The sequence below is a fragment of the Colias eurytheme genome, chromosome 14, assembly GCF_061535395.1.
Source record: "Colias eurytheme isolate Ceu_HAF_F1 chromosome 14, ilColEury1 Martin Lab GWU primary, whole genome shotgun sequence".
Lineage (NCBI taxonomy): Eukaryota > Metazoa > Arthropoda > Insecta > Lepidoptera > Pieridae > Colias > Colias eurytheme.
In genome coordinates this window covers 7,011,641-7,033,742 of record NC_142993.1, presented here as the reverse complement: position 1 = coordinate 7,033,742, position 22,102 = coordinate 7,011,641, and the positions used below count along the sequence as shown (strand labels likewise).

Genomic DNA, 22,102 nt, shown 5'->3' with positions numbered 1-22,102 from the left:
TACATTTGTTCATACCTGCATTCGCGTTTTACAAGTGCATTTCTATTTTCTACGTTTTTCCAGAGAATTGTAAAAGTTGATCACATTATGCTGTTGAGAGAAAGACATTCCGTGTGATATGACATTTTGAATGCGGTCTATACATATACATATAGAGGTATATGGTCACGATATAAACAAGATTCGTTTCTAATTTCGGAAAACACGAAATATTTATCTTAATCTCTGTTTGTAATTCTTATGGATGAAACAGTTTTAAAGCTGGTAACGAAGTTATGGTTTTATATTTTGGGCGTATTTCGAACGTATTTATTACTGGAACGGAGGTTCTTGACCCACATGCTATGCGGCATAGCAGGAGAGAATTTCTATAAGTGGACAGGGAAGGATTTGATGTGTTAGCTCTAGGTATAATATGAAAATTAGGTGCTGATACAATTAAAATTCCTGTAGGTAATACATATTACGTAAACCTTACGGTGAATAACTGCATAGTTAATCGTTATACAGTAAAAGTTCTTTATTCGCGGGCAATAGGTTCCGTAAATGTGCCGCGAATAGAGAAACCGTGAATATGGAATGGTAATTTGTATGGGGTTATAGGGGATACGTTCCTAGGTGACGAAATGAGGAAGCAAATACATAAAGAATTCAGTTTTATTGAAATTTTTGACCATACATATTTATTAATTACCATTTAATTACGTATTATCTTCAGGTTTAGGCAATGGCTTAGCACTTTTTACTCGGTTTTTAGTCGACATTATAAATTCGTAGTTGTAGTTCAGGCGTTTTCTAAGGATAACAATTGATTTTTATTTAGGTAAATACATATATGTATGTACTGATGTACCGATTCGATCCGCGAATAAAGAATTTTGGGCCGCGAATATAGAAATTAGGTCGCATTTTTTCCACCCGCGAATAGTGAAACCGCGAATGAAGGAAGCGCAAATAAGGAACTTTGACTGTATTATGCAGATTTTTACGTATTTAACTTTATAATATTTTTAACTGTATTTTTCCTACAACTTTCTACGACATATTTCAATCTCTTGTTAAATTTGTGCGAAATTAATTTATTCATACATAACTAATTTAAAAACAACGTACCTACCTAGTTAATAAAATCATAAGAATTTAAGAAGTCAATTCCGGCTACTAAAAATTGTAAGGCAAACAAAAAGTCTTCTGTCCTGAGTCTGACTCCTGACCAATATTCTGAGTAGAATATTGGTCAGGAGATTGTATACGAAAATCTATGAGTTAATAATAAAAAAGTCAATTATGTATATGTAAGGTTTCCGGCTCTTCATTTATTGTACGATATTGCTCGTTCATTAAATGTAATATTTATTATCTGAAGCCCACGTATAAAACAAGTCAATAGCAACAAGTATAGAAAAATTATGTAATCGACATTGGTTCCAATCAATGATTTCTTGAATGGTAAACTTAGATACACGAACAATATGATATTGCAAAACTCAACATTACAAATTGCAATATGTATTATAAATTATAATGTTGTTTAAACATCTACATGCTATTCTCTATCAAACCTATAAAATGATTTTATTATTTTATATAAGCAAAACATCATAATTTTTATACGGCAGTAATGGTCTTGAGTATCTACTTCTCGCCTTTTACTCGACTTTTTATTTTATTTCCAACAGCTTGCAATTTATCAAACTATCATGTTCAATGCTAACACGGTCACAAACATGGCGTTGTTTGCGCTGACAGACAAATATACGTGTATGTTCACTTGTCTATTTATACGGTACATGATCGCGCATCTGTGCAATTGTACCTATCGTTTATTTTTAAAGATCTCTACGTATATGGAAGGGTCAGCGAATTGTTAGGGTTGTGAAGTATTTCTTTGTTCTCAATGCAGCTGACGGCTGTGTATTAATTATGACAATTATCATCTCGGATGAATTATATCGCTTTGGCTGAAGCGTGTTCGATTTTTCTTTATCCCTATTGTGGTGAACCGTGAATGCTAATTAGAGCTGATTCAGAATTTCAGTAATTACAAAACAGTTGCTAATGTTAGCAATTACAATGTTTAATGATTTTCCCTTGCAATCATTAAAATAATTAAATATTAGATAATATCTCTATATTTCTTATAACAATTTTGAATGAAGAGTTTTAATCGCTGAAATATGAAAAATTATATCTAAGAACTAAAAATATTTTTTCACGGTGACTGCTTGATATCGCCAAAAGCAATAAGACGGGTTAAAGCAATTTAAACTGAAGATACTTAAATGTCTGCTGTCCGGTCACTTATTGTTCGTTATTTGCTGAATTGTACTAATGTTTACATACCGTTTGTATTATTATTGATGATTGAAGAGTAAAGATTCAGATGTATAAAATAACATTGCAGTTACAACAAACATTAAACAACCAAGAATTCTAAACATTAAATTATTTAAGAAACATAAATTAATTTGGAATACATAAACATAACGAAAACATAATGTTATGTAGAACATTCCTTTTTTCAGGAAGCAAAGTTAACGTAACTATAAAATTGCTTATATAAAACACACATATTTGGGCTAAACAAGCAAATAATTCAAGGTATTCGTTTTATTGGGCTTATAAAACATCCTTGCATCAATCATCGCCCACGTTTGTCTTACTCATGCTCCTTTCTAATAGAAACTTTTGGTTGAAGCTTTTATTAAAATATTTATCTTTGTTGAAAATAATAAAAATTCTTAATGGTAGTTTGTACCAAGTCAATGAATTATGACCTAAATTATTATTATTGATCTATAAGCACGCAATTCTTCAAGTGATTCTCATCTCCCAGTCTTAATAAAGCATTCAGCCGGTGCACATCTACATACTACTTATATGAACAAGATGATTTGAGTCGAACGCATTCGGACAACAAAGCGCTCGAAATTATTCGTTGTAAAACGCGTATCCATGGAAGCGAGCCGCGCGCGTTACCGTGACGACAACCCTGGTTTACCGACGCTCAGTCTTGGAGTGTCTAGTGTCCGTCACATTGTCACCAAACTAGAGGCTCGATACGCTCGCGCCTCCGCTGCAAACGCTTCAGAAAAACAGCTCGTGAAATACGAACCAAATGCTGACGTTTATGGATACTATGACTTGCCTCTCGTGTACACGAAAGGACAAGTGCTGAATAAGTTCCTATCGAACCTAGGAATTGCATTGCAGCAATGCGTGCCTAGTGTAACGTTCGCAAACTTTGGTGTATTGTCCGTTGCGACTGGACTAGTGGCTCCGAGGATGATATCTTATCTGCTGATCTATCCCTTTTGCAGATTGGTATTTGGGACGCTCTACCCGGCATACGCATCATATAAAGCTGTACGAACGAAGAATTTAAAAGAATACGTGAGTATGACACATATTATTGTACATAATGCATAGATAGAGTCCAAAGTATTATTAATAACAATAGTATATCATATGTATTGGTCTTAAAACAGTTAATTTTACGTATAATATTATTAGAATCGTAGGTCGATTGAGTAGAAATAAAGTACGCTATAAAATCTATGCACAATAGTTGCACTAAACGCTTTCAAAACAACCACCTCTGGCCTTGCTGCGTGTGCGCAACTTGCCGAAACGCTTCAATTCTTCTGTGTCCTTTACCTCCTCTCGAAATCGGTAGTAATTAGTAGGTATAGCGTGCACCGATTGAAATTTGTTTCTTTGTGCATTAAAAAGTAATTAATTATCATTGTTCATTTTTAAAATACTCCATTGAAATGTTACATTTTTTAGGCCTAACCTTGCAGTTTTTAGAGGACGCAATTTTATGTTTTTGATGTGTAGGGGGGGTCAGTGAGTAGCTAAAACCAAGTTTGTGGGGTTGCCACCCTTGTCCCACGGCCGCCATCTTGAAAATAGCGGTTGAAATGGTTTTTACGATATATCTCTTAAACTATTTATCTGATAAAAAAAATTGTTAGCATTATTTGTTGCAAATTAAATTTTCTACAACTTTTGTCCAGTAACTTTTTGTCGTAGAACTATAAATAAAAAAGTTATAAGCGAAAACGTTCAGAAATTAGAGCTTTTTATATTTTTCAATAAAACTTTTTTTTATCATTTTACGAAGAAATGATATCAGACCATTTTTGTAGATTGTTTTTCGAGGAACAAATTTTTCCATACAACATTTTTTCATTACGTCAATAGCTAAGGTTTTACAGCGCTCTGAAGTGAGTACTATTTTTCAGTACTCCTAACTATACATATAATGGCTATTGGCTCTTTTCCCAGACTCCAGAACAATGGAAGCACACTGCAGAACATTTCAGCCCTGCTTTTCGACGTAAAAAAAACGCGCTTCCAGACTTCAAGTCAGTTCAGTCAATAATTAATTATTAATAATATTGCAAAATTAATTATTAATTATTAAAAATATTAAAAACAATTACTGATGACAAATTATTATTAGTACACACATAATATATGTATACTGTATAGTTAAGAGTACTGAAAAATAGTACTCACTTCGGAGCGCTGTAAAATCTTAGCTATTTACTTAATGAAAAAATGTTGTATATAAAAGTTGTTCCTCAAAAAACAATCTACAATAATGGTCTGATATCATTTCTTCATAAAATGATAAAAAAAAGTTTTATTGAAAAATATAAATATCTCTAATTTCTGAACATTTTCGCTTATAACTTTTTTATTTATAGTTCTACGACAAAAAGTTACTGGACCAAAGTTGTAGAGAATTTAATTTGCAACAAACAATGTTAACAATTTTTTTATCAAATAAATAGTTAAAGAGATATATCGTAAAAACCATATCAACCGCTATTTTCAAGATGGCGGCCGTGGGACAAGGGTGGCGACCCCACAAACTTGGTGATAGCTTCACACTGAACCCCCCTACACATCAAAAAAATAAAATTGCGTCCTCTAAAAAATGCAACCCCAAATGTAACTTTTCAATGGAATAAAAGAATTATAGGAAGTAAAAATAACTTGAGAACAATACGTCTAATTTAAGGTTTTTATATGAATTCATGCATGTATCTAAAATATAAGTTTTTTTTTTATATTTATTTACAATCAGTGAATGCAATTATTTAATTATTTTTAAATACATTATAACCGACTTAAACGTATCAAATTTCATTAGGCTTATATGACTAACCCCTATTACATTGCGGCAAGAATCCCGAACTTAAACCATCTTGCTCACATACACCATGCAATCTGAATAAGGCCGATCTATTTACGTGTCAGTGCGGTGATGGTTTCCTTCCCTTCACTGGGTCAGTTCAGACTCGGTACATAACTCATTTCTCGCTAACACTTTCGTCACCAATATAACTGACTAAAGATTATTTTATCGGCTGTGTTAATGTGTTATTGATTCATAAAAAAATGTTGTGAGCAGAAAGTGAGAGTTCTGCTATTCTCAGACAGTGACTCATCAGTTTTGCCTTAAACTAAGCCAGACAAATATTTAATACAATCAAAGTATATTTTTCAAAACTCTAGAAAAAATATTATTTATTTTCTCTGTCTCTATGTATACTTATATTAGGTCATTAATGCTCATTAAAAATCGAAATAGGTAAGATTTTAAAGGTAAATAGACAGTTACAATCATTATATAAAACACTATTTTCAATTCCTAAGTATTAATTCTCTTCCGACGATCTCTACACAATTTCAAATTGAATTCTAATAGCCACATACTCAAATTCCAGGTAAAATGGATGATGTACTGGATCGTATTCGCCCTGTTCACATGCACGGAGACGTTCACGGACGTGTTCCTATCATGGTTCCCGTTCTACTACGAGGTGAAGATTGTCCTAGTGCTGTGGCTCCTGTCGCCCGCCACGAAGGGATCCTCGATATTGTACCGCAAGTTTGTGCACCCAGCGCTTTGTCGGAGGGAGCAGGTGAGGAGGAAATCCTTTTATGGCATTTCCTGCGATGTGTTTTGGTGATAGGTATAGAGATGCTATGCTACGATGCAACTACAAAGGATGTGAATGTGGATTTTGGAGGTGGCAGTTTTGTATGGAAGTTAGGATAAATTAATGTTTTATAAAACCTAATAGACAAGAAAACCTTTTTCTTTTTATTAATCCGTATAAATTTGGAAAGGTATTCCAAATATCGAGCACACAGAAATATTTTTATATAGTCTTTATATAGGCATTATTATACAGGTGAATCAAACAGTCTCATGTCAAAATATCTTTAGCCTATTTGCTTGTTGAAGACTCAGCATAAAAAAGCCAAAACATTCCGTGATAAAATGTCGCGGAAGTGTACTCCATATATGCATTTGTTGCATACCATAAGGTGACACGCATTCTTGCTTCCACTTAAAGCGAAGAACGCGTCTTATTTATGCAGCAAACCTCTAATGATCTTCAATTTGAGAATATATTAATAATGAATCTATTCCTCTATGTCGTTTTGTATTGCATGTTGTTGTTCCTATTAATGATATAGAAAAGACAGAGACTGTAAAACCATAAGAAAAGGTCAGGTAGGATTATGTAAAATGGGTTTTTGTTAGATTTAGTTCAGGAATTATTGAATGTTAAACTATAACGATACCCAGTGACATTTAAATTATTCTATAATAATACATACTATATTCACGAGCATTGTTTTTGATCTTGACACGACGAAGGTCCTCATGAATATTCAAAAAGGCCTTCGCAACCAGCAGTATTACAAAGAGATAAGGCACAAATAGTTCGTAGACCTTAACAGTTAATATACGGTCTACATTATTAACAAATATTTGAGTTATTATAAATATTTCATCTACAATAATGTCAATTTATATATAACTTTGAAGTTTGAACCCAATAATTTCGCGATAAAGTCGAAATTCGCTAACCATGTATTGATCTATAGAAAATAAATAAGAAGTTATATTTGAAATCATTTATTTATATTACAGGAGATAGATGAATACATAGCAAAAGCCAAAGACCAGGGTTACCATACAGTGCTAAATCTCGGCACTAAAGGAGTCAACTATGCCACCACCGTTATTATGCAAACAGCTATCAAAGTGAGTTTCGATCTTATTGTCAACACAATAAAATCTTTAATCGCATGCTTTGTATAATATTGACTTGAATAAAAACTGTTAATGTACATTTGAAAAGTAATTTGTTTTCTCAGAAATAAAACGGTTTTTATTTAAGTTCACGCGAGGATTATGGTATAACACTTAGCGAGTGTACTTAATGAAGTGTAATTAGTTAATCCAGTGTTCTTTTTTATTTTTTTTTGATATATGTGGCATGTTTAGTCATGGTTGCGTGTTAAAAATTGAACAATTTAGAACAAAATTTACACATGCACTAGAGCTCGCGCTAGAGAGCATATATTTCACATTTTTGCACATATTGCTAGTGCTTCAAATTGAATCAATTCTAAATTTTCTTTTATACAAGCACTCTCTTGTCTTAAACAATGAAATACTTACATTTTTCAAGGAATAAAGAAACTAGAGAAAACGAGCAAAAGAAAACCTTACACGACACACCTTGCCTTATCACTAAGCATGCCCGTATTGCCACAAAAATTTTAGTTCATCCACGCCACACCGCCTAGTTTAATTTTAATTTTGTACTTTTTTTAATTTTATTAACACGCTTTTTTAATTTCCCCCACCCACCCGTACATTTCCTATCCCATCGTTCATATAGAACTTGAATCTGCCGAATCCCGAACAAGATAGACGTGCTATACGCAGTCACGATGAAGTAGACGGCTATCGCGACACGTATGAAGACTTGGAATTCCAACGCGCTAGCGACAATATGCCTGGTATCGTGGAGATAGTCGAATTAGATAATGATGTGCCAAATGACGTCACTGGGGATGGTGATGGAAATGATCCTGACTATGACCCAGCATCAGCGGCCAGGAGTCGCGGCAATGTAGTGCGAAAACGGAAAACTGCCAAGGAAAAGGAGAAAAAACCTCGGAGCAGGTCTCGAGGCCGCAGGACCAGGAGCCAAGCAGCCGTCGAGAAAGAAAGCAATGAAATATTGGTCGACTGAAATCTCATTTGAACACAGCCATTAACAAAATTCGTGTTAACATTAACTCTAATAAACGCTCCTCGTAATTTACTCAAAGAAAATACAGTGGATTAGTTTAAATTGTTAAAAATGAGATCTCTTGACTGTGTTGTTTATGTGTATATGTAATTTTTATTAATCTGTGATGATCTTATCGATTAGAATGAATCTTTATTCGTTTCCTATTTTTCCGTTGATTTTCTTTCTGATTTTTTCGCTTACTATTTCGTTTATTGCCTTTCACTACACCATATTAGCTCACTAATGCCGACCAAATAGTTATGCTTTATGTACTTTACCAGACATGTAATAATAGATGTATTAGGTTAAAAAGATATGCTCTTTACAATAAATTATATTTTAATGTCCTATGCTATGTGTGACGAAATATTGTCCTATAGGTTAAATTCGCATGTTAGGGACGTTTTAAAATACGTGTGTTATTAGTTGTAAAGTATGCCGTATGACTGACTTAGTGTAATTGTTTTTATATCATTTAAAATAAACGATAGTCATAATAAGTTGATTTTTATTTTAAATAGCAATTTAGATTAGCTATTCAATGCTTAGGTAACACGATTGCATGCGCTTTACAACACGAAGCTTGTATAACGCAATATATAACAAGTGAGTATATCCTTTTTTATTTTTTGGCTAAGCTCTTTTTTTTCTAAAATATTCACATAAACACAACAATATCATGTAAAAAATTCATCAATATCATGTAAATTGAGAAAAGTGTTTGTTTTTTACCATTAATGAATTCAAAAACAACCAAAAAATATAGTTATTTTGATGATATTAAAAGTATTTTTTTTAATATGGAGTAAACATTTTTATAAACTTCTATCGTCAGTAAACTTCCGCCTACCTTCAAAGCATTTTCAAAGCACTGTCAAACGAATTACTACTGTAAAAAAAAGCTAAGTTGTAATATTTTCCAGGGCGGTGGTGGTCTAGTACAACAATTGCGCAAGAGTTACAGTCTATCAGATTTAACTGAATGTGAGCCTCGAGAGGAACTCGCTACTGATGAGGCGGACGATGTGCTGTCTGAACCTAGGCTTATTAGACGCGCTGTTAAAAGGTAAACAATATTTAAAAAAAGATACAAAAGTCAGATACTGTCCGGCTTAGTGATTTGATGTATATAGAGGATTTGTGTAAAATGAAATATGTACTTCCTGACGCTAAGTTACGAGCATATTAGGTAATAGTTGAACTGGATTTGAATAATAGATTTTTATTGCCACTTCTTATTCAAAATATAAAATAGAGGCGTATAGAGCTGTTTGTTTAAAATAGTGAGATCTAGTTTCGCTGGGATAGACCGCTTTTTGGAAAGCTTTATAGTTATCCTGTCCAAGTAACGAAGTCAAGCAAATTATGTATTATTTGTACAGATTTGTGAAACAAATTAAGTGTTAGTTGTACAGTGAAATAAGCAGTTTGTCAATTTAAATAGGTTCTAATATAATTAATTAAAACAAACAGAAAAAATTAAGTGGAATAGATTATTATGAAACAAATTGATTTGAAAGACCTATAATTTGATAAGATTTCTTTTGAATTTGCAGTGCATACGCTACTCGAAGAAGTGCGTCTGAGTCGAACAGCCGTCAGCCGCTGTATTTCCCAGAGGTCGATGTGGACGTGCGCGGCCCTAGACCTCGTATGGATGAACCTGATTTCAGGTAGCTCTCATACCTATGTACTTAAATACAAAGTTATGTAGCTTTCTGTTCTATAGAACTTAAGATCAAGCAAATCATATTAAAATAAAATAAAATTTAATATAGGTACAATGTATGTTAATTACAGCAATATATTTTTACGCAGCAATATTTATATTAGTTGTTCAAATCGTGATTTTTGGTAGTTATTCTTACTGTTATTTCAATCCTATATCAATACCTATCTAGCTTACCCATGTATTACAAAATTAATTATTCCTCCTATCCTATTTAAACAGCCATCGAAACCATATTCTATATTCATACTAGTGGTCCGCCCCGGCTTCGCCCGTGGTACCTACATGTTTAAACTATCCTATCTCTCAAGTTGGATCGAACTGCACATGGTGTGCGAATTTTATTATAATCGGTTAAGTGATTTAGGAGTCCATTGAGGACAAACATAAACACGAGATTTATATATATTTAGATTAACAAAATATTTACAATTCCAGCCACATAAAATCCACGGAGGACATAAGCTCCGGCTACTCTAGCGCGGAGAACTCCGCCTCGCTAACCCGCACTGCGTCCGTCGGAGCCGCGGCAAGATCACGTGCTCGCACCACGCGCACCACTGTGACTACTATCAAACGACCGCAGGCAGCTGAGGTGTGCTGATTGCGTTGTTTGTTGCGACAATATCCGTGTTTTTGTCATAAATGTTGTGTTTTTTTTATGGGGAGAGGGATAGTTCCTTTATTTCGGATACAGCGGCGCGCAGTTAACGCGGCGAGATCACGAGCTCGCACAACGCGTACTCGCAACATTTGTTTCAAGTATTTTCGGTGTTTTTTACTAAATGTTCTTTATAATTTGGAAGGTGGGAATTAATTCGGGTGAAAATAAATTTTTTTCATAGGGATAAAATACAAAACAACATTTTAACTAGTCGTTGTATCTCGCTAAAGCGCGCGCACCAAAGATCCGTAGGCGCGCAGGTTTGCGTGCTGATTGCATTTATTGTTAGATAATAGTTATAGACTACAAGCCCGCATAGGACAAAAATATGGGTCAAATGAACCACCAGGGGACATATCTAGAACGATAGCAGAGCAAAAAATAATAAGATTCATCACTATGCCGTCACTTGTAAGCTGTCCAACTGAGTGCAGATGAGAATTGAAAAGTACAGGTAGACTCGGTAAATTTTGGTCATATATTTTTGTACGGCATTCTTAACCATCGATAGATCTATTAAAAATAATAAGAAACCGCTCAGTGCCGTACAAAAATGGTGGTCCACCAAGTCGGAATTTTTTATTTAATTTCCGAGAGTTACCGGGGGTAAATTTGGTCATTTGACCATGTACGGCATCTGTGTCATACTATTGCTATACTGCTTTTAATCCATTATTCCGCAACGCCGTACAAAAATCATGGGGACAAGGGGAAAAAATCGAGAGTTGTAATCCCCTCTCTTTCCCCACTCCAGGGGGTCATTTGACACAACACGAAATAAATTTATTTTTAAAGTATTTTATGCATAGATAATATTTTTTCATGTGCCGTACATTTTCGTTGGTTCAAAGGGGAAAAATCTGAAAAAGAAAAAAATCCATATAACGAAATGTTTGCTTTATATTTTGATAATAAAATATAAATATACATTAATATTAAGAAGCTCGAGGTGGTTAATTATCACCTTGGAAAGTCGGAGTCAGGTGGAATGGACTCCGTTAAATTGGTGAACTAATAAAAAAAGCTATGAACGAAAAGATGTGAATTATATGCAATCAGCCCATGAATACAGGTAAAGTCACAAGCAAATGCTAGTAATATATACATATTCAAAATGTACAAGTAAAGCGCTTTCAAATGATACCAAACACTGCATATTTATCTTAACTTTATTTTTTTACTCTGTATGTTTTGTCCGCTAGAGGGCGCCACATTAGATTTTGTGAAACCCCATATAGCCTTTAGCTAGCTGGTCGCTGGTTATCCAGTGAACAATTCAGACGCTTCTAATGATATGTCATTTGTTGAATTCTGATAAGTAGTTTAGAAGTTACGAGGGAATAGATGAACATACATACATGACCTGTAAACAACCATAACCCTCCTTTTGCTTTGCCGTAGTTAGGTAAAAATATGTTAATGCCGTACTGTATCAAATGGCCATAAAGCACCCTTAAAATTGTAGCTTTCGTCGCTTTCATCAGCCTAAAAGATGTGGTCTGCACAAAAATGTACGGCATCGTTTTTTCCTAATTTATCTATGTTAATACTATTTAAAACAACGAATAAAGTGTAGAAAACTATTATATTTCATTAATCTACGATGTTTAAACTTTAACAAAATTTCTGGTTTTGCATTTCTCTATAACTTTTTTTAGAACGGTTTCTTTTGAACGGCAATACTATACAACAATTGAATTTTACAATATCATGTTAAAAAAAAAGTTCCCGTACAGGGTCAAATGACCTTACAGCTCTTTATATCAAGAATTCGAAGAAATTAAGATGATTATTGGTATACATTTGAAAGAACAATTATTTTTTGACGGCATTGCTTTTAATAGTACTTTTGAGTGCTAGATAATGTTTTGGAACCGAAGCCGTACTTAGTCAAATGACCCCCTGGAGTGGGGAAAGAGAGGGGATTGCAACTCTCGATTTTTTCCCCTTGTCCCCATGATTTTTGTACGGCGTTGCGGAATAATGGATTAAAAGCAGTATAGCAATAGTATGACACAGATGCCGTACATGGTCAAATGACCAAATTTACCCCCGGTAACTCTCGGAAATTAAATAAAAATTCCGACTTGGTGGACCACTATTTTTGTACGGCACTGAGCGGTTTCTTATTATTTTTAATAGATCTATCGATGGTTAAGAATGCCGTACAAAAATATATGACCAAAATTTACCGAGTCTACCTGTACTTTTCAATTCTCATCTGCACTCAGTTGGACAGCTTACAAGTGACGGCATAGTGATGAATCTTATTATTTTTTGCTCTGCTATCGTTCTAGATATGTCCGCTGGTGGTTCATTTGACCCATATTTTTGTCCTATGCGGGCTTGTAGTCTATTACGTGTTTTGTTTTGTCCGGGGTTAACAATTAATTGATAATTGGTATTTGGGAGTTGTTAGTGTGTTATAATAGGCATGACGAAAGATTTTCAAAACCTCTTCCATAATGTGTGTATATGTTTATTAAACAAGAAAAACCCTATATTTCGCTAATATACTTAAATTTAACGAAGATAAAAGCCATTTTTCAATAAATATTTATTAACTGTGCCAAAACAGCTCACAGGTGTCATGGCGTAGGCGTGACGTCACTCTTACGTAAATACGTAATAATATTTAATTATTAAGTGTTATAGAATCTAATTTCAAAGTTTATAAGTGGTGTGCAGTATTGCAATGTGAATCTACATAAAAATAGTACCCAAAAAAAGTGTTAGTAATTGTTTAAAGCGAGAAAATAATATGAAAGGAATAATGATTGTATAAATTTGACGCAGAGAAACCCGAACCACATATTCGTGAATTCGCAATTATATTTCTGTTCTGAGTCGATAAAGCATACGTGAAAAAATAGAAAATAAATAAAAATGCGTATTCTTAACATATTCATAACAACAAAATACACCTGACGCGAAGTTGTTTACATAGACGTGACGTCACGCGTGTTTCAGTCAATATGGCCGACTGCAGAATTTCAATGTTTTATTTTATTGATAATCTCATTAATCTTAATGTTTTTAATATTTCTAAGTCACTATTTTTAATTTATTTATTATACATTTTCCCTTAAAAACACTAATTCGATCATTTATGGATACTGTCGTCATGCCTATTTATGAAGTTTTCATACGCCGCTAGTGATTGGGCTAAATTATTGTGAACTGAAATGCTTTGATCGAAGCGTTTCGAAAAATATTTACATTCATTAATGTGTGGTTTTGATGGAAATAATAATTGTTTTTTTTTTCGTTACGTTATATAATGATTTGTTTGATTCAGATGATAATGGTTCGATAAATGTGACTTTGTGTGATAACTTACCTACAAAATATTTGCGGGTATCTGAAATGCCTTCCCCATATACGTTAAATAAACTATTTTTAACCAAAACTATTATTAGTTCGTTCTTGAAAATGACTATAGCATACAAAAGGTCTCGAACATAATATAGTGTCATGCTATATTAGGTCCGAGATAAAAAAATAACTCATAAATAGCCATGTAATGTTTTTCTATATGTTAAAAAGTAGGGCTTAAAAATGTAGATGTCTATAAATTATAAAATAGTATATTAATGTCATATGATATACATAATACACTGACTGCCATAATATTATATTGTTAATTTTATATATAAATGAAGTTAACATGTCGTCATACAAAATTAACATTTTAAAGTTATAACATTCACTTTGGTTTGTTTTAAAATATTATTTACTTGTAGTTTTCCCTTAACTGGAAATGGAGATGTTTTCCTTCAATACTTTTTTTTAATGTTATACTTATTATTTGGTAAATTGGTGATGTAATAACATATAATAGTGATATGTATAGAACAATAAAAATAAAAGAAGCTCAGAATTTAATATAATATATGTATTTGAGAAATACAATTTTCTAATACTAATATATCTAAAAGAGAATGTCAGGGTAGGATTGGTGCTGGTTAAAGAATGTAATGGTATATGAATAAAGGATGGAATAACGGTATAAAAATATATATCCAGTACCGAAAAATGTGTTTATTGGCCTAAAAAATTGAAAGATATCCCGCTTATTTATTTAAATGCATGCGATTTATTATATATACTAGTTATATATTATGTAATATAAAAAAGAAAACTATATAATTATAATGCTTAATGAGTCTGTTATTGCATTTATTAGTTTATGTATTCTTTATATTATCCTATGTTGAATGTATTATTTAATATTAGATTTAGAGTTATTACTTTTTATTTAAAGGATAACGAAGTGATCATCGAGGAGCTTCAGGAGGATGATTCGTTTGATAATACGATGCCCCCACTCCTTTCTATATCCTCTCCTTTATACCTATCCCATACTGTCCCGCCGTTCATTTACCAATATGTAGGAGATCAAATTAAAATTATTCAAGTTTTAGGCAATCCCACAAATGTAACTGAGAAATTTGATTCAATTTTTAGCCATTTAAAGGAAAGAAATGATCAAAATGTAAAGGACACTGATAAAGACATTATAAATGTGCGAAAAGACGATCAATCTAACATTCCTTTAGCTTCTCAAACAATAAATAGTTCCAATGATAAAATTCCTGTGTCGGATGAAAAACTATTACAATCAAATCTAGAGAATGAATGCAAAGAAAAGCATGAAACAGATATGTCAGAAGAATTTCTTGATACTGTAAGCACAAGTTCTTCAGAAAATGACAACTATTCAGCCGAGAGTGATGATGAAGCTTCCTACGGTACACCTGAGCCAACGCCTAAATCTGTCAAAAAAACTGTTAAAGGCAAATATGGAAAGAGTAAAGCTCCATCACCTCCTAAAGTAAGTGATGTCGCGGCACTTTCTACAAGTGAATTAGATTCAACTGAACCAACTCGAATCGCACACGATAATGAAGCTACAATAATTAATGATGAAGTCTGTGATGTTCCTAGTCAAGAAATCTCAAAGGACAATCTAACTATAGATGTTAAACCAGGACGGGCTAAATCGAAATCGCCTGTTCGATTACCAATTGGAAGCAATATGGTATTAGGCAAATTATTGCACTTTCCAAGTAAATTAGCTTTTTGGAACAAAGGTGATGAGAAATCTAAATCTGACATATCTATTTCTTCCGCAAATGAAAGTAGACGATCTTCAGAAAAAGCCTTTGATGAATTTCAAAGTACCTTGGATGTAACGAATCTTGCAAATGATAAATCTTTAGAAATACCTCAAATAAACACACCCGACGACGATAGTAAAATAAGTAATAAAGATGCTGGAAAAGAAAATATAACGCAGGATATCTTGGAAAAGAGTGATGAATTACAAAAGATTATTGATGCGAAATTGGAAAGTCATCCGGAGTACAAATTTGTTCCTTTACATGATGAAATTGAAACCGCCTCAAAAAGCACCGATGTATAGAATCCTCCTAACGTTCCAATTTAGGTTTTATAGCGGGCACAGGCAGAGCAGTATGTTCACTTTTAGTTTTGTGAGTTTTGCATGGAGTTAAGCATTGTGTTTTATTTATTATTTGTTCATAGAGCGATATGCATCTGGCGTAGTGTACGGATTTATTTTAAAAACTTTATATATCATACATAATTTGATATTTTTTGGTACGCAAATGGAAAGAGCGCAAGACATTTTTATGGATAATACTGTATAATTATTTAAAAATATTGAAAGCTTTGAATGTAATGTTCATGTCATGTCTTTGCTTTGCTTTGCTATGGCAGATGTGTATCTCTCTCTGTAAAAGATAAATATTAAAATTATGTTTAGGTACTTTTATTTGCTGCATAGAATCCTCATTTAAATTTATCCTATTTACTAAATTTCATAATAATATTTATTAAATAAATTGATATTATGTGTGTATTTGTTGTGTATTTTTATCTATAACAATTAGCACAATGTGGCTATTAGTTAATTTATCTGTGTGTGTGTTTATGTAATATGCTTATCTTCCTTTGAATGAAATCATATATGTAATATATTTTAAATAACATATAACAATCCCCGATGTTCCTAAAATAAAGAATAGACTGATATATAGTATGGATTTGAATGTTGAAGTATCGCTTTCGCTTCTTATTATTTTAAAATATTTTTTTTTATTTACAGGCAGTGCTGTCGGCCTCTGCTACAATACCTCGCGCAAAAAAATCTAGTAAAAGGAAAACACAATAAACACATTCAAAAAGTATTACATATATATCAGTATATTATTACATGAAGATAGTCTTGCTGCTTTAAATTTAATAGATTGAATCATTAACTATGTTGATTTTTGCATGTTTTGTTTCAAATCGTTTCGTGCAATGTGAGGTCACAAATATACAGAAGTTACCAATCTTTTAAGCATAAAATGCACATAGTGAATTAAGAAATGTTTCTGTTTATGAGATGAAGTTCTCAAAAATGTTTTAACCAAATATATATGTATAAATATTAACTATATTATATTTGCAATAGCAAATTCGCTACGCAAAAATTATACTCATAATAAACATATCACCCCTCTGTTGTGAGCTATAAAAGGGGAGGATTAATATTTAATTTGCTCTTTCATTGGTAATATGTATATATTTTAGCCAAAATTTGCCAAATTTTAAGTAAACTGAAACTTCAATATGTTATATTACGTCATAATATTTAAATCGTAGACTGTTAGAAGAATATTTAAATTATGACCTAGTCTTATTCCTTTGTACCGAAGGATATATGCAAGTCCAAAGAGCTTGTACACAATCAATTTACAAGATAATTTATATACATAATTTAATGAATGATTATTATCATTTTTAATGTTTCCAAAGCTGTGGTGTCGAATATTATTTAAGTATTGTATGTATCCTTTATAATATGTAGTTGCAATTGCATAGGTAAAATTATTTAGATTGCTTCCAATTTATATTATAAAAGAATCCTGTGTCCTCTATCTTTTTTGTTCATTCAGCAAATGTAAAGACAAATAATTTGTAATAATGGTGCAGGTGGTATGCATCTTTTGATTTTGATCGTTATAAGTTTATGAACATGTGAAAAGAATTGCCAAGGCAGTATTATTCATAAAAATATAAAGGAATATTTTTAATACATTGTAGAAATATAAAAGGAGTGTGGTAATCAAAATTGTTTATGCTGTGTTATGTTAATTTCTAAGGACTTGAAAATGTTCCTTCATAAGATTAGTTGTAATTGATTTTGTTTAATTGAATTATGATAGCACAAAATGCCCATGTATAAAGAGTCATCCATGACATCATTATGTTAATATAAAAATTATGTCCAGTTTAAATTTATCAAAAATGTATTGATGTTTCATTTAAAGTTATAAATCACAATAGCTACAACTTTCTTCAAATTCATACTAGCCACAGATTAAGGTGTTGAGCATGTTGAGAGGCTTATTGCTTCAAGTGTTGTATGCACCTAACTAATACAATGTAACTGTAATCAAATTATTTCGTCTATGCAGATTATGAATAAGAGCGAGCGCGCACGAGCAACTTTGTCTCCGCAACTATTTTGTCTCTCCCATCAATTTGTATCGGGAGTGGCGTCGCTACGTGCGCGCACTTTCATACTAGCCCATAGGTGGGAGAGACAAAATAGTTGCGGAGACAAAGTTGCTCGTGCGCGCACTGTCTAAATTAATATTTGCGTTTTAATGGAAATAAAATTATGAAAAATATGTATAATAGTTTTATTTATAAAATATAACATTATAAAATACCACCACTCTTCAATCTCAAAGTATCAAAGATAAATTTGCCATGATCACTTCTATATTCATGATTGAGTAGTTGATTCTCTAATAAATTTAATGAATCTGTATCCCAAGATTTTATCCAGTAAAATAGAGATAATAACTTATGATAATCATTATTATTTACACAATCACTTATCATTATTTTTGGTAAGTTTGTAATGATGTTCAGAAGCTTTGGCTTCAATACAGAATTAAAAAGTGCATTTTTGCTAACTGCAAATTTGTGAATTATGTCCACAGTTTGTAATGTAAGAGATTCTCCAAGGAGAATATTGGGCAAGTTTTTCAACCATTTTTCAAATAAAGGATTCGAGTGGAAATGCACTAGTTTATCATTCATAGCTATTTGACACAGCAAAGTGAATATTTGTTGGTGGATATCATCACTTTCTGTTTTATTAAAATATACTTCAATGATTTTTTTAAACAGTGAATCCATAACTACAGTAGTTCTAGTCCAACCAGTTATTTCTTTTGAAAACATTGATTGCAAGATTTTGAAAACAATCTTATTTACATTTTGATTTAACTTGTAATCAAGCACTCTTTCTATGTAGCCAACAACTGTATTTATAAGTTTGCTATCTTGTGCAATATGGATACGAGGATTCAACATGATATACAAGTAGCAGATTTGTAGGTTTTCTATACTCAATTTGGGATCAGATATTACATCTTCCATACTATTTTCACTGCTTTTAGCCTGCCTTGTTCTAACATTTGTCACATATGGAAATGAACTGCATATATTTTGACTAAAAAGTGATTTATACTTCTGGCAAAACAGTTGTTCTATATTGGAACTGGGTGTTCTTTGGTGATAGAATTTGACAAGGTCCCATATAGTGGATATCACTTCTAGTATATGTCTCAGTAATAAAGCAGCATCCTCAGTTACAACAGTTTCCATGCGGTTCCCAGATTGTGCATTGGGACTAGCTTCTATCCATGTTTCAAATAGTAAAGGCATCAACGTCTCAATATACTCTCTGAATTTATGGACTTCATCTATTTGCAGCATGTCTGAACTCTTTGTAGAGAAACAAGATAGGTGACAAATTGATATATAAACTGGATTAAATAAAGGATAGTGATTAGGGCCATCCATGTTAAAACTTTTTTTCTTTGTGTCATCTGACTTTTCAATAAGTGAAACTTTGTTGTAATCTGCAAATTTGTGTAAAAAGCCTTTCAATCTGTCTAGAACTTTAACCCTCCATTTGACACTGGTTATTTGACTGTTGAGATTAACAGTTAATGTTCTTCCTGGTTTGGCATCTGTACGTAGTTTTGAAATCATGTCCAAAAAATTTGGTATTATTTTGTGAAAATCTTCTGCTCCTTTTTCTGGAGCACATGCTAACAGTATATCTAAAAATAGAAGCGAGTCCTCTTGAATTCTGTTATCAATATGAGTCATGGCACTTCGCAAGTATGTTGACATGATATCAAAAAATGGTTCAATCTTTTCAGTTTGTATATTTGATAATACTAAATGAAGAACTTTTAATGCAGCTTGCCGCACCTGTAACATAAAATTACCATGTATTTTATGTGTAAGAAATGAAGGGGAACAAAATAATGTCATCATATTTTAAAGAATATGGTAAATTAACATTGTTCTGTAACTTACATTTTTTTCCACATTTAATATTAGAGCACTAACACCCTGAATAACAGGGCCAAGACTTTGCTCAAGAATCTCTGTGTTTGAACTTATGATCTCCTTCAGGCCATCAAGTGCATCAGTACGAGACTGTGCATTGAAATGATTGAGTCTGGATAATAGTTCTTTGACGTTAAGTTTTCTAGTAGACAGAGCCTCTGTTTGAGCATGTTTTTTCAATTGCTCTTTGATTACTATCTTTTTAACTTTAAAATTGGTTTTAGTAACATTTGTTCCTTTGGGCAATTCTTTGTCTTTCTTGCCTTTCAATTTTGTTTTCGACTTTTCTGCCTTTAGAAACTTTTTGTGGCGAGTTGCACCTGTTTTATGCATTGTTAAGTAATAAAAGATAACACTATTTTATCGTACGAACAAAAATATAATGATTTTAGTAATGACTCTTCTAACTATTTAAGAAAACATGTCTATACTTTTAAATGAACAGCAATGTGTTTTAAATTTAGTATTTACAGGTTATGTTCTGTGTTATTTCAACAATTTGTCGGATTTCGAACACGAATAAAGTGACAAGTGACAACGTCAGTTCTCACGTCTCACATATGACGTTATTAATTATTATTGCCATTCAAGAAAATTTTAAAATACTTCTACAAAGCCAAATCTTCGTTAATAATGAAAAGCGGTGCAAAGAGTGAAAAAATCATAAATATGCACCAGGTATCTTTCTTCTTGACACTGTAGTCTTTACACATTATCATAATTGAGAAAAAAATATATATGCACATCTGGCAACAATATAATAATTACTCTGTACTGGCAGCAGCGGTAAGTGGCAACATTTACGTCAATTTACAATTACGTCAAAAGTCAAAACTTTTAACTTGCTCTGTGGTCAAAACGCACAAAATATCTTGTTTACAAATCGTAAATTTATATTATTTTCTTTAAAGAACTAAATAACTTAAAATATGAAGATAAAAAAGCAACATAAGAAGAAGAAATATCTTCATAAACTTAACCGTAAAAGAATGCATTTGAAACAAAAAAGTACTGGGACGATTAAATGGTTTGTAAAACACGTGGTTTTAACTTACATAACGAATTATAATAATATGTATTTGTTTCCGCAGTTTATAATATGATTAATATTTTTTTAGTAAAGCACTTAAGGAGGCCTGGAATCATAGTAAATCCGCATCCCGTAACTTACGAGATATGGGTCTGGCGAACGATCCTAACAAAGTTATAAAAATACCCAGTTTCAAAGAAGAGCAATTAAAAGTAGCCAAGAAAATTGTTAATCCAGAAGCTCCAGATGTAGAAAAAGTAGTTGCTAAAAAATCTCGCAAAAAGGTTGTTGCCAAAAAATTAGAAGAAGAAGCTACTGCCCCTAGAGAAAGGAGATTCATGTAAGTATATAAAGAGTATTCATAAAATGACATTTGGCTGAATTGCAGTACCTAGGTTTGATCACCATAAAATGTGTTTTGTATTTCAATAACTTTACAGGCACTGGGTGTAAATATATTATTGCTATAAATCTATACATCTAATAAAATTGTTAAAAGCTCAATTTGTATTGAAGAAAATGTTATAATTTTATTTATTTTACAATTTTCAGGCTACCAAAAGGACAAGTTGAATTTATTACTTATTTACTAGATAAATATGGCCATGATTATAAAGCAATGGTAAAAGATAAAAAGAACTATAACCAATATACATGGAAACAACTGAGGGCCAAAGTGAAAACATTTATGGGCATACCATTACAATATGGGGAATATTTGAAATCAAGAGGACTGTTAGACAAAGAAGAAAATGAAGAAGAGCTCAAGGAACAAGCAAAAGCGTTAATTATGGATGATAGTGATTAAGTTATATTTTACATAAATAGTAGGTTTAAGATATTGAATTCCCCTTTTGATAGAATCAATGATTTATTTAATCTTTTGACTCATTGAGGAATTTAAATTATGTACCTGTTACATGTCTGTGAAGAATTTGAACTCTGTCACTTATCCTCTCTGAATATTTAATTTTACCTTTTGCTGTATGTTATTTTATATGTAAATCAATCTACCCAAACACACGTTTGAAAGTTACGGAATTTCTACAGCAAATATTGCATATTTGCAATAACTAAAGTAATTTAACAACAATTCTTTGTGAACCTATAATGTA

The 22,102-nt window shown here is 32.2% G+C and overlaps 3 protein-coding genes across 3 annotated transcripts; 2 read left to right on the top strand and 1 right to left on the bottom strand.

Annotated features, from left to right (window-relative positions):
• The first annotated feature begins 2,875 nt into the window (after nucleotides 1-2,875).
• On the top strand, nucleotides 2,876-16,497 carry LOC149902969 (uncharacterized). Its single transcript, XM_090109758.1, has 7 exons — nucleotides 2,876-3,393; nucleotides 5,742-5,939; nucleotides 6,962-7,075; nucleotides 9,041-9,183; nucleotides 9,674-9,790; nucleotides 10,285-10,441; nucleotides 14,775-16,497. The coding sequence occupies exons 1-7, from the start codon at nucleotides 2,956-2,958 to the stop codon at nucleotides 15,933-15,935; spliced, it is 2,328 nt and encodes a 775-aa protein (XP_089965884.1). The 5' UTR covers nucleotides 2,876-2,955; the 3' UTR covers nucleotides 15,936-16,497.
• A 1,726-nt stretch (nucleotides 16,498-18,223) lies between these two features.
• Nucleotides 18,224-20,462, bottom strand: LOC149902968 (testis-expressed protein 10 homolog). The gene is made up of 2 exons (XM_090109607.1): nucleotides 19,925-20,462; nucleotides 18,224-19,816 (listed from the first exon to the last, which is right to left on the bottom strand). The coding sequence occupies exons 1-2, from the start codon at nucleotides 20,288-20,290 to the stop codon at nucleotides 18,245-18,247; spliced, it is 1,938 nt and encodes a 645-aa protein (XP_089965733.1). The 5' UTR covers nucleotides 20,291-20,462; the 3' UTR covers nucleotides 18,224-18,244.
• Nucleotides 20,463-20,782: 320 nt separating this feature from the next.
• Nucleotides 20,783-22,073, top strand: LOC149902967 (nucleolar protein 16). Its single transcript, XM_090109497.1, has 3 exons — nucleotides 20,783-20,984; nucleotides 21,076-21,327; nucleotides 21,540-22,073. The coding sequence occupies exons 1-3, from the start codon at nucleotides 20,887-20,889 to the stop codon at nucleotides 21,793-21,795; spliced, it is 606 nt and encodes a 201-aa protein (XP_089965623.1). The 5' UTR covers nucleotides 20,783-20,886; the 3' UTR covers nucleotides 21,796-22,073.
• The last annotated feature ends 29 nt before the right edge of the window (nucleotides 22,074-22,102 follow it).